Source organism: Mesoplodon bidens, assembly GCF_964165515.1.
Source record: "Mesoplodon bidens genome assembly, chromosome: 11".
Classification (NCBI taxonomy): Eukaryota; Metazoa; Chordata; class Mammalia; order Artiodactyla; family Ziphiidae; genus Mesoplodon; species Mesoplodon bidens.
The window spans coordinates 73,535,076-73,547,217 of NC_138167.1; the positions used below are offsets into that span (position 1 = coordinate 73,535,076).

The 12,142-nt window shown below is 38.6% G+C and overlaps 1 protein-coding gene across 2 annotated transcripts in view; it reads right to left on the minus strand.

Moving 5' to 3' along the window:
* Positions 1–12,142, minus strand: part of POLR3B (RNA polymerase III subunit B) — a 120,766-nt gene that overhangs the window by 44,161 nt on the left and 64,463 nt on the right. For both annotated transcript variants that reach the window (XM_081249645.1, XM_081249646.1), the window contains exons 16-19: positions 11,181–11,334; positions 8,190–8,264; positions 7,500–7,598; positions 2,334–2,461 (exon numbers count right to left, since the gene is read on the minus strand). In XM_081249645.1, coding sequence (XP_081105771.1) covers positions 2,334–2,461; positions 7,500–7,598; positions 8,190–8,264; positions 11,181–11,334 — 456 coding nt within the window. The remainder of the gene's footprint in view (positions 1–2,333; positions 2,462–7,499; positions 7,599–8,189; positions 8,265–11,180; positions 11,335–12,142) is intronic.

Genomic DNA, 12,142 nt, shown 5'->3' on the forward strand with positions numbered 1-12,142 from the left:
CCTATAGACCTCACTCAATACTTCCGCAGCTACTACAGTGTCCAAAGAGCAAGGTGGCCTTCTCATGTGCAAACTTTAAATATACTTTAATCTCATGGCTTTTCTTTCCAGTCAGGTGTTTTATAATAACAAACAGTAACAAAGGCTTTTTTTTTTTATTACTTAAGATATTCAGTGGCTTTTGTCTTCCTAGCGTCAGCAGTCACGTCAGAGGATTGTATCCAAGGAGCTAAATGTGCAGGACCCAGGGTCAGAGCAGCTGAATACACCAACCTCAGAAAACACAGACAATGAATTGCAAATGACACTCAAAACAAAACGAGAAAAAAAACCTTCACACAGAAAACTACAAAAGAACTCTACAGACACTGAATTGGCTTTCTGTACACACTGATCCTGCTTAACTGTGTGTGGTAAGTAGCCGAACGTTTCAGATACTCATGGCTACAAAATAAAAGGCTTTTTTTTTTGGTAGGAAGAGGAGTTACAAAAATAAAAATATTATTTCTTTCGTTCAACCACTTCTTTATTTAAAAAAAAAAAAGATTTGCCAAGTGGAGATAGATGCAGCTCTTTCTGTTTCAATCTTCAAACACACTAAAGAGCGGCATTAGCAATGAAGTGATTAGTCTTCCGTTAATTCTGCTGAAAGTTCTACACAAAAGGTGTATTGTTTCAGCTGGGATTCACATCATGAAACAAAATGGTTTGGTAAACCCAATGGAAGTGATAGCCCTTTCATGACACACAGGATTCAGTACTGTATATTTCAACTTGTTAGCAAGTCAGAAGCACAAGCGGGAAATCAGCCTACACTGCTGCTGAGTATGAATGGGACAGGCTAAATTGATGAGCCGCTGTTTAGATTTTCCCACTGGGAATTATTCTGAACTGTCCAGGCATTACATCATTCAGGTAAATGGTAGCAGGACAACATGCTTCTTATGTCTTTGTTGCCAACCAAAGGGCAATATAAAAACTCGAAAGGAAATACATACTCTTTATCCGTAGGAGAAACATAATGACTTAATTGTCAAGCTATGGTCAACTGCAGCTAATTGTAAGTAACTGAGCAGCTAACTGCACTCTGGTTATTACCCAAATGCAACGCAGAAACCTTTTACAGTTTCTTTATGAACCTCCTTGTATCATACTTTAAATCAGAGATGACAAGTCATATTGATATCATAGACATATATGAAAATAAAACCTACTAAACTTATTAGGATTTAAATGAGTTTTAAAAACATTTCAAAAAAAAGCTTATAAGCAAAACTTTTTTTGCTAGTATCCTCTCTGTATCCTCTTCAAGACAAAACTCAAACTCCCCAACATATGGCATCTCTCCACCACGCTTCTATGTCCATACTACAGCGTATACTATACAAAACGACCCACACACTGCTTGCTTACGTTTCCATACCTGTGAGAAATACTCAGTATCTTTCAAGGCTCAGTTCAGTTCTAGTCTTCAGAAACAACCCACTCTCTAACCTTAGGTGTTCTTTCTGCTTAGTCCCTTAGATTCTGGCTATCATCTACTACGGCATTTATCAGACTATATTGAATTACTGTTCTATTTGTTGGTCTCTCCTGCTAGACTGTGAACTCACTGAGGGCAGGGCTCTGTGTTATTTTTATATTTTAAGGTTCCAGCCTTAATGACTGGTTTATTATTGATGCTCAATGAATGTTACGGATGATAAATTAATTAATAGATAAATGAATGAAAGGGAAGAAAAATAGAAAGAAGAAAGGAAAATGAACTCAGAAAATGGTGTGACACATACTGAGTGTTTCAGGAGCTATAGGAGCAATTGCGTGGATATAATGGGTTCAATGACTGTCACCCAGACAATTACTAAGTACATTCTAATACACACTGTGCATCTTTATCTCTATTGCCTTTTGCTCTCCTCCCTTAACCTCGAGTTTTCCTGCTCTTTCATCCATCTCTCCTGCTTAACAACTTACATTTATATAGGGCTTTTCTCTTTATATTTACCCCCTTGTAATTCTGTGATAGTTATTATATATCCCTTTGTTTGGTCAAGAGGACAAGTTCAGAGAGGTTTTCTCCATTTTTGTTTAAGTTTTAGACATGACAGGGGCACCTACAAGCACTGCAGAATTCCAGAGACAACCTCCTGAGTTTGGTAACACTCAGGTGTTAGCAACGCCTGACCTGGTCCAACATGCAACACTAGTGAAGTAAGAATAACACAGTATTGTGAAGCAATTATACTCCAATAAAGAGCTGTTAACAAAAAAAAGAATAAAGACATAAGTATTTATCCAAGTATTTAGAACCAAGTTCAAGGAGGAACTCTTACCCATGGCTTGTTTCCCCATGGCACACTGATATGTGTTTCTTGGGGACTGGTTGTGATGAGGGTATGGGATCAGGCCAGCACAAACACCAAGAAGAGTGAAGGGTTCAATCTCCAAGTGGGTGGTATCTCTATCAAGTTAATTAAGAATCAGACATCTTAGGCACCAAGTATTAAAATAAATATCTCTTAAAGGGTATAAAAAATATTACTATCTAGGTCCCTGAGGACTAAACTTAAAATTTAAGTTTACATAAATACATACAAAAATGTATACATAAAACACATACATTTATATCAATATAATAATAAAACCTCATAACAATAAAATTTGATGCTAGTAAAAATGACAGAAGAAAAACATACTTAAATAAAAATATAACAAAGCAAATTATTTTTTTCAGTGAAACTAAAGAGTGAAACTTTTATTATTTATAGAAATATAAGAGATAGGAGACAATATGGAATGCCTATATAAAAAATAAAACATCATTACATACTAACTAATAATAACTCATTTAAAGAAATTACTATATTAAGCACACAGAAATACAGTATCAAAAATACCTACATGGCACAACAGTGTAAATCAACTGTACTTCAATAAAATGTCTTAAAAATAATTTTTTTTTAATATATCTATATGGATGAGTGGCCTGCTTTTCCCCACTTTTCCAACGTATATCAATGAGAAAGTTGTACTACCATTTTAGAGAGAGGAATATATCCCCTTTAAGAATAGTTACTATAGACCTATGGGGACCAATTCTGTAACCACTAGCTAAATGTGGCTATTGAGCACTTGAAAAGTTAGACTAGAATGGCTGAGAAACTGAATTTTTAATTTTACTTAATTTTAATTATCTTACATTTTAAAGCTCAAATTTAAATTGAAATAGCTCAGTTCAGTTATTTAAAACCTTTTAGTTATGTTTGTAACCACTTACATGTATTACTTACTCTACTTTTTCAACTGTAAATGTTATGAAATCAGATCAAGTATTTCCAATGAGGGACTGCCCTGGTGGCGCAGTGGTTAAGAATCCGCCTGCCAATGCAGGGGACACGGGTTCAAGCCCTGGTCGGGGAAGATCCCACATGCCGCGGAGCAACTAAGCCTGTGTGCCACAACTACTGAGCCTGTGCTCTGGAGCCTGCGAGCCACAACTACTGAAGCCCACGCACCGCAATGAAGAGTAGCCCCCGCTCACCGCAACTAGAGGAAGCCCGCACGCAGCAATGAAGACCCAACGCAGCCAAAAATAAATAATAAATAAAATAAATTTTTTTAAAAAAAGTATTTCCAGTGAAAATTGAGCATCCAAATTGAGATGCAGTGTAAGTGCACACCAGATTTTGAAGACTTAGTAGGAAAAAAAGGTAAAATATCTCAATATTTTTATATTGACTACATGTTGATATGATAATCTTTCAAATATATTGGGTTAAATAAAATTATTAAAATTAATTTCATCTGTTTCTTTTTACTTCTGTAATGTGGCTACTGGAAAACTTAAAGTTATATGGTGACTTGCATTATGTTTTTATAGATACGGGACACAAAGTAACACTTGACCCAGTAGATATTAGAATCTTGGTTACTTTCGTAATATGTTTTTGCAGAAAACTCAGTTTGGGCTAAATGATAAAGCAACTCAGCTATCTGAAGGGGAAAGGGCAGCCAGACTGTCTTTAGGTCCTGCTGAAAGGAACAGATCTCACATCCAGGATCTGTGGTCTCCAATGACCTTCTGTCCCTTCCTCAAGTGTTTCTGAAGCATAACTTTAATCGTAATTTCAACAGTTTACAGTACTTCTTTTTTTATCTCTCAGCCAAATGACCTACCTTTTTTTTTTATTCTTGATAGTCAAATTGAAATACAAAATAATTGTAACAAATTCCACTGAAATCAACAAATTGAGAGGATCTGATTTACCATAACATCTCTTACATTTGTATTACAATTTAAATATACATTATATATCAACATAATACTTCATAGGTATATAATGAGATGTTCTTATTTACTATTTCATAATTTTCCAAAGAAGATGTTTCTTCTTTTTTATGTGATTGGTGAAATTGAAATAGATTAATAATTATCCGTCTTATGTTCATCTTTTAAAAATATGGAACGCTTCACGAATTTGCACGTCATCCTTGCACAGGGGCCATGCTAATCTTCTCTGGATCGTTCCAATTTTAGTATATGTGCTGCTGAAGCAAGCACTACAGTACTTCTGAAGAGAAGTGATTTCCAAGATAACCCAACACATCATGGAAAATTAGTTGCAATGTACATGGCAAAAGATCTCCCACTTATCCAGCTATCCATCTATTTGCTTTTCATTACACATGTATTGAATTGTGTCCCTCGTTTGGTTAGAGAGGATGCTTTCTATATAGTTCTTGGTTTGAAGAATATAATTCTGACCTTATGACCTCGCAGAACCTCAATCCTCTCAGTCACTTTAGGCCTTTGTCAGCAGAGAGGGAAGGGGCTCTAGGTTTTGTTTTCTTTGTTTCTGTTTTTTACAGAGAAACAGCTTATAGTGACATTTTATAGCCTAGAATCAAACAGTTTGTTTAAAATGTACTGTTCTGTTTATATATTGCCAATTTGACCAATGCAAATTAAAACTACTTTTTCCAATGTAAAGATTGGGGTAAGCTGAAAATGAAGAAGGTAAAGATCGAAGTTTCTTCTTTTTTCATGACAACAACATACATAAGATCATATACTATCTTACTATCTAATAATTATTGAAAGTGCAAACTTTGTAAAAGTCTAGATTCGAATTTTACAAAACAGAGAGGAATATTATTATTCAAAATTATAACCACCCTAAGTTTCTATCCTGAACAGGAAATAGGAGACTTCCTGTTCACTATGCATAAGGGCCTTAAATTTAGCTCAAATTAAGACTAAGTGACCTTTTGCTTGCAATAGTGAAAAAACTGGAAACAGCCTAAATAGTCATCAATAGGGGAACAATTAAATAAGTTATCTATATGTAGTCAGACAATGTAATAAAAAGCAATTAAAATTATATATATATATATATATAAATATATATATACATACATTAATGTGGAAAGATATCCAGGATTTGATAATGTTAATTACATTAAGTTAAAAAATCAAGACACTGAAAAATAATTGCAAAATGTATGTATGTTTGCCTTCACTTAGAAAAAAATCTAGAAGAGTACATATTAAACCATTTGCACTGGTTACTTCTGGAGGGTGGAGTTTGGCAGGATGGGGAATTACTTTATGCATTTCTACATTTTAACAAATGTCGTAAGTATGAATTAATACCAATTTTTTCTTATTTTTAAAATAAATTAATTTGATGTATGGGATAGCATGGTGATTGGGTGATACTGACAGTTATATTCCTTTATGGCAGTGAACAAAACAGAGAAAAATCCCTGCCTTCATGAAGCTTCTAGTGGCGGGAGATAGACAATACGCAGATGCATCAATAAAATACACGTTTTACAGATTTTAAGATTTAAGCACTAGAAAAATAAAGCAGCTAAGAGGGGTGGTCAGAGGAGGGATTTCTACTTTAAATAGGGTGGTCAGGGAAACTCGCTGAGAAGGTGGTACCTGAGTGAAGACCTGGAGGATGTGAAGGAGTGAGCCATGCAGATAGGTGACAGTGTTCCAGGTGGAGGGCACAGCCAGGGCAGAGGGGCTGGGGCAGGAGCATGAAGAAGAGGCCAGTGTGGTTAAAACACAGTGAGAGGGGAGAGGGAGGAGATGACGCTGCAGCCATAGCTTCCTTGTAGGAACCTGAAGGCCTCTGTAAGGACTTCAGAGGGAGATGGAAAGCCACTGGGTGGGGTGGGGCTGGGGGCGTGGTTTGAGAAGAGAAGTGACAAGACCATTCTGATCTATGAAGAACAGACTATATGGGAACAAGTGCAAAACTAGTCAGAAGCCTTTTGCAAGGATCCAGACAAGCAATGGCAGTGGCCTGCAGTAGGGCAGTAGGCGGAGGTGGTGAAAAGAGCTCAGATTCTGGGTATACTTTGAAAGTCCACATGGTATGTTAAGAGATTAGATGTGGGTGTAGAGCGGAAGAGGAGTCAAAGCTGAAACTGAGGTTTCTGGCTTGAGTAACCAGGATGGAATCGTTATTTGTGGGGTTACTATATAATTCTCCAGTCAATCTTTAAACGAGGGGTATAAAAATAGTATTTTGAGAGATTCATACCTTTAAGGAATAACAATTCTCCTGAAAAGCATTATTTATTAAATTACAGTAAGAGAAAAATAAAGTAGTATATCTCATCTGGTAGTGGAAAACAGAAAACTACTTTCCTGACTGAAGACATAAATAGTTATCAGGTGGCGGTATTAAACTCCCTAACCATTTAATAGCATAATTGCAAAAATTCTAATTTCAGGTAAGTGGTACCTCAGCCACATGCATCAGACAGCAAGTTATATAAATGTCCTATAATGTATTCCAAATGGATCAAAGATGTTTCTAAAAATATCACTGTTCTAGAAGAAACACTGGGAACATATCACCATTTCATGTCTATATTGCACATAAGTTTAGAGATATCTTTACAACATACAAGGTAGGGAATTCCTGCATTGACAACAGGAATTCAGACATCCACTGACAAAATCAACCCTGGAACAGATAAATACACCATTATGTAGCCTCATTCATTAGTTTAATTTTGGCAGTAATCGAATATTAAAATCAGAGAAGCAATTCCTTTTAAGAAATGTACAGTGAGTGTAAAATGAAAAGGAAGGATAATTAAATCTAAAGATGATTCGTTAGCAGTTTTGTGATACTCCTGGGATAAACTATGGGTTATGCTTCCTTATAAAACAGTATATTTCTAACAGTTCCTACTAAGAATACACAATAGAATTGAAGATGAAATGAAAAAAGAAGGTAGTGTCTATCATTAGAACAGTTTTTTGTTTTTTGTTTTTTTTTGCTGTACGCGGGCCTCTCACTGTTGTGGCCTCTCCCATTGCAGTGGCCATGGCTCACGGGCCCAGCCGCTCCGCGGCATGTGGGATCTTCCCGGACCGGGGCACGAACCCATATCCCCTGCATCGGCAGGCGGACTCTCAACCATTGCACCACCAGGGAAGCCCAGAACAGGTTTTAATTATGGTTGTTACTTACTTATTAATCGTATGTTCATAGAGTGCAATGTTACAGTCATTTTCTTCATTCACATCTAGATATTCAACCAGACTCTCATGCAAGAAATCTTCAAAATTCCTGGGAAAATATTGGTGAAATGTATACTGTTAAAAAGCATTTTACTGCAGTATTTTATATGCAACAGTGGAAGATACATGCTTTCATTTAGGCCCAAAGCATCTTTCTCTCCCAAAAAGTATCAATACATTGGGATATTTGAAACACGTTATTCTTAGATCATACAGTTATCACAAATCACCAAAACAGAAACAGTAAAACATCTGTGACTCTTGTCAATCTGGTCCCACTTCTAAAAAATACCTTCTATGACTTTAAAAATCCCATATGATGAGAGACCCACAGTACGTCAGATGTCTACATCAACATATCCTTCTCGCCCTAGAAACACTGAAGAGTGTGCTAATTTACACCAAGACTCTGTAATCCTCATGATCTAAATTGAAAAATATTTTACAATGTTCAAGCAAGTTCACATAGAAAAGAACAGGTTTTTAACAGGTTGATATAGCGGGTAGAGAGGAATTAAGAGACTAAAAATGAAAATATGTAATACTTTTCTTAAAAGCTCAGATCAAATAATATCACTTCTGTTTAGATCATATAAATGAGTATTAAGGAGACTGAGGACTTTTGCTTTTGCCTATTTACCTGTACCCCTGAGCCAGCTCTTCCATATGCTTATTTGTGACTGCAGCCTTCTGTTTCTTAACAATTATATAGGGTCTGGAATAGAAAAACAGAAAAAAAACAAAAAACAAAACAGATTTACAGTAGTTCAACAAAAGAATTAAATCAGTAAGTGTACTATAGTGAAATGAGGGAAGCGGTAGATATGATCAAACTTATTTCTGGAGTGCTTGAGGACACCAGGTATTTTTTACAAGGTGAGTGCACAGGGGCCTATTTTCTCCTTCTCACATACACACGCACACACCAGCTCGTGTGCACATATACATGTATGAACACACAGTCCTTTCTCCAAGTATCTTTGGAAATATTTGGTTCTGAATGAGAAAGCAGTATGAAATGATACTCAATAAAGTCTAGAAGAACAAAACAAAACCTTTAATATCATATTTTTTTAATCATCATATTTTTTTAAATGCATCCATCATACCAAAAGCATCTCCTGATTTCATACTGGGAATATGGAGAGGTCAGCAGGCAGAGAACCATCACCAAGGAAAACAATGGCATTTTGTAGTGAAGGTCTGATGACTACCAGCTGTCTAGAGTGGTTTGCTTTAGGATAAACATCCCTGGGCTACTCTAGCAGGGTACTTAAAGCTACACACAACCAAAGAGTTGGTATGAGTTTGCAGGGAATATAGCTTTTTCACTTTGGGATTTTTAGTGATGTAATGGGCGTAAGGTAGAGAGCTTTGGTCCACACGTTCTGGTAGATTAACCTGTAACTGTCAGTGGTGATTTGCCTCTGAGGGCTTCGCCACCACGAGGAAACACCCGACACAAAGGACGGCACGCGGCACGAAACGTCAAGGGCTGTTGCTATTTGGACAAGCAGCTCTTACAGAGAGGAGCAAGTAACCAGCAGACACTCGTGCGCGCCACCCTCAAGTCCAAATAACTATTTGAGGACTAATGAGCACTTTTAAAGTTAAGAAGAGGAGCTGCACAATGACAAAAGGGGGTACAAGCTGCTGGAAAGTGAACGGGTGAACTCTTCATGGGACTCAACACTGCCTCAAAATCCTGGCTGCCCCTTGGCAGGGAAGCAGAGACCCTGCAGCCTCCCTCATTCGGGGCTGCAGTTTAGCTCAGCTTAAGAGGCTGAGAAGTGATGGCAGAGCAGGGGTAGGAGAGGGAGGGGACCACACTTGGCCACCTCAGTTACCTTTCAGTTTACTCAATGAATTCTACTAATTCTTCCTGCCAGATCTATGTTGTGTCGTTATACAATCACTTCTAAAAAAAAAAAGAACTAGTTTTCTTTTAGGCTATGCCATATTATATGGGATGTAATGAAAAAGAAAAATCCTAAAAAAGGGTAAGCTGGAAAATGTCAGTGTTTTCCCCACCCTTAATTGGACCATGTTAATAGCTATAAATAAGCATCCAGTGTTTGCCTGGCACCCTACAAGGCACTTACCAGACCTTATTATCAATCCTAGGGAGGCATTGTTATTTACATATTTACAGCTGAGGAAATCAAGGCCCAGAGACTTAAGTAATAAACTCAGAGTCACACAAGTCAGTAAGTGGGACACGAGGATTCAAACACAGGTATAGCATCAGTTAGGGCTCTTTGGTTGCAAAGAATAGGAACCAACTCTGGCAGATTTAAGCAAAGATGGAATTTACTAAAAAAATAAGAAGAAAAATTTAAGGAATTTACCAAAAGGCTAAGAATTTACTAGAAGGATAAGAATCAAAGAAAAAAGGTGCAATGCTCAGCCTCAGAAAGAAAAGGAGCTAGAACAGTCCCAAGGATCCAGAAAGGCAGGGGTAATGAGCAGTCTCTTGTATGCATCGGTGCCAGGATGAATCTGTTCCAACCACTTCTGCCCTTGAGCTATTCTCTTTGGGATTCAAACTCTCTGAAGAGACAGTCTGACTGGCCTGGCTTGGGTCAGCCGCCTGACCTTGGGCTGAGCAGGAGAGAGCACCTGACTGACCGTCCCAAGAAGACTGCCAGTGGGGAAGGGCAATCCTCAAAGGAGAATGAGGAGGGTAACTGGAAGGAAACAAGGATGCCAGACAGACCCAGACACTGGCAGTCCACTCTCCCCGCTGGGCAGACGTCCAAGCTCTTGCCACCACTCTAACCGCTGCCAGCTCACTGACTTGTGCCCTCACACTACCTGAGGTCCACAAAGAAAGACTTTGGTGAATCAAGTGAAGGCCTATGAAACAAGGTGACATCCTCAGCTGAAGTCCCTGCCTGTCCCCAAAGGACCAGATACCATGTCATGTTCATCTTCGTAAAGCCACCTCCGACACAGCACCTGTACAAAATAGGCCCTAAATATGTGCGGAATGAATATAAGGCACCTACTTCTCTACCAGATCTAATGTTATGGTATCTCTTCATGCTTCTGTGTTTCTTATTCTTGCTATTCCTTAGCCTTTCTCCTTTCCTCCTTTATCCTTTAAAGCAATCCTACTCATCCTTTAAAGGTCAGTTCATAACAACAGAATATAGTGGGTAAAGTCAGGACTGTTGGAGTCAAATGAATTCTAAGGACTTCTGGGTGAAAAACAGACTCCACCACTATCTGGCTTTGGGTAATTTACTTAGTCTCACTAAACCCCAGTACCTCATTTGTTAAATGAAAATAATAATCCAACCTTATAGCGTTGAATGTAGTTAAAGCCTTACACATAATACATCTATTAAGATAATAAATAATGGCTAGCACTTATTACTCGCAGAGTTGGCTGTTATTACTAATTATTTCTGCCTTTCCCAGCGGACTGAGTTCTCTGAGGGCAGAGACGACTGCCATTAATCTTTGAATCCCCAGTAGCCAGTATGCATATTCATGAGGTGTTTGCTAAGTGAATTAAATTTATCTTAACAATGAAAGAGGTTAAAGCAGCTTCAAAAATAAAAACAAGTCCATTTCTTTCAAAAGCAAACATAAAGAGATCTTAACAACTCTTTCTAGCCACATCTACCTGCACAGCCTTCCTCCATCAGAGGAAATATAGACACACCGATCTGTCAGATTCGTTGAGATGGAAACAAATTCATTGATATATCCTGCTCTTCGCATCAGTCGAAATGTATTCACCAGCTTCTTGTGGTCTCGAATGACACCCAGGATGTTACCTAAGCAGAAAGAAGTAAGAATATTCAAGACCGAAATAAAAAATAAATCTAATGGGATTCAAAATATCTACTCAATAAAAACAATAAGCAGCACTGAGCAGTCATTTGGAAGTACGTTATTAAGCCTGCAACCAGTCCACAAGGCTGGAGGGAGCAGCAGAGTGGAGTGGTCAAGGGCAGCCCGGCGTGGGGACCGGAGTCCAGGGCCAGGCCTACCACACCCTGGCTGCATAACACTGGTGAAGTCAGCCTCAGTCTCCTCGTCTGTCAGCACCGTGCAGGGACGTGAACTCGGGTCCAGACCCCTGGGTCTGAACACTGGCTCTACCACTTCTACAGGGTCGATGTGAGGATTAAATGAGCTGATCTCATGGAAAGCACTTAGAACTGGACATAGCACCTAGTAACTGCTATTTTTAAACCTGTTTTGTTGTCATCACCTGAGAAATGAGGAAAATGGCTTTTGGCTCCCAGGGTTATTGTGAGGATTTAGAGAGGTACTGGGTGAGTACCCAGAGTAAGGACTCACTCAGCGTTAGCTGCCAGAATTCACTGAGCGAGGCAGGCAGCCAACAGCCCTGTTTTCCTTCTCACCAGCCCACGCGGGAAATGGTGAAGGCCTCCCAGAGCAGGAAGAAGGGGGAGAAGAGCATGGGGGCTGAGGCCAGGACGAGCACATGCAGCACACCTGTGAGGGGACAGGCACCCAGGCCACCAAGCCACACCTGCTGCAGCATCTCTGGAGGACTCTGAAGTGGGTGGGAAGGGGTATGAGAGAAGCAACTGGAGCAGAAGCTGAAGGAAAGGG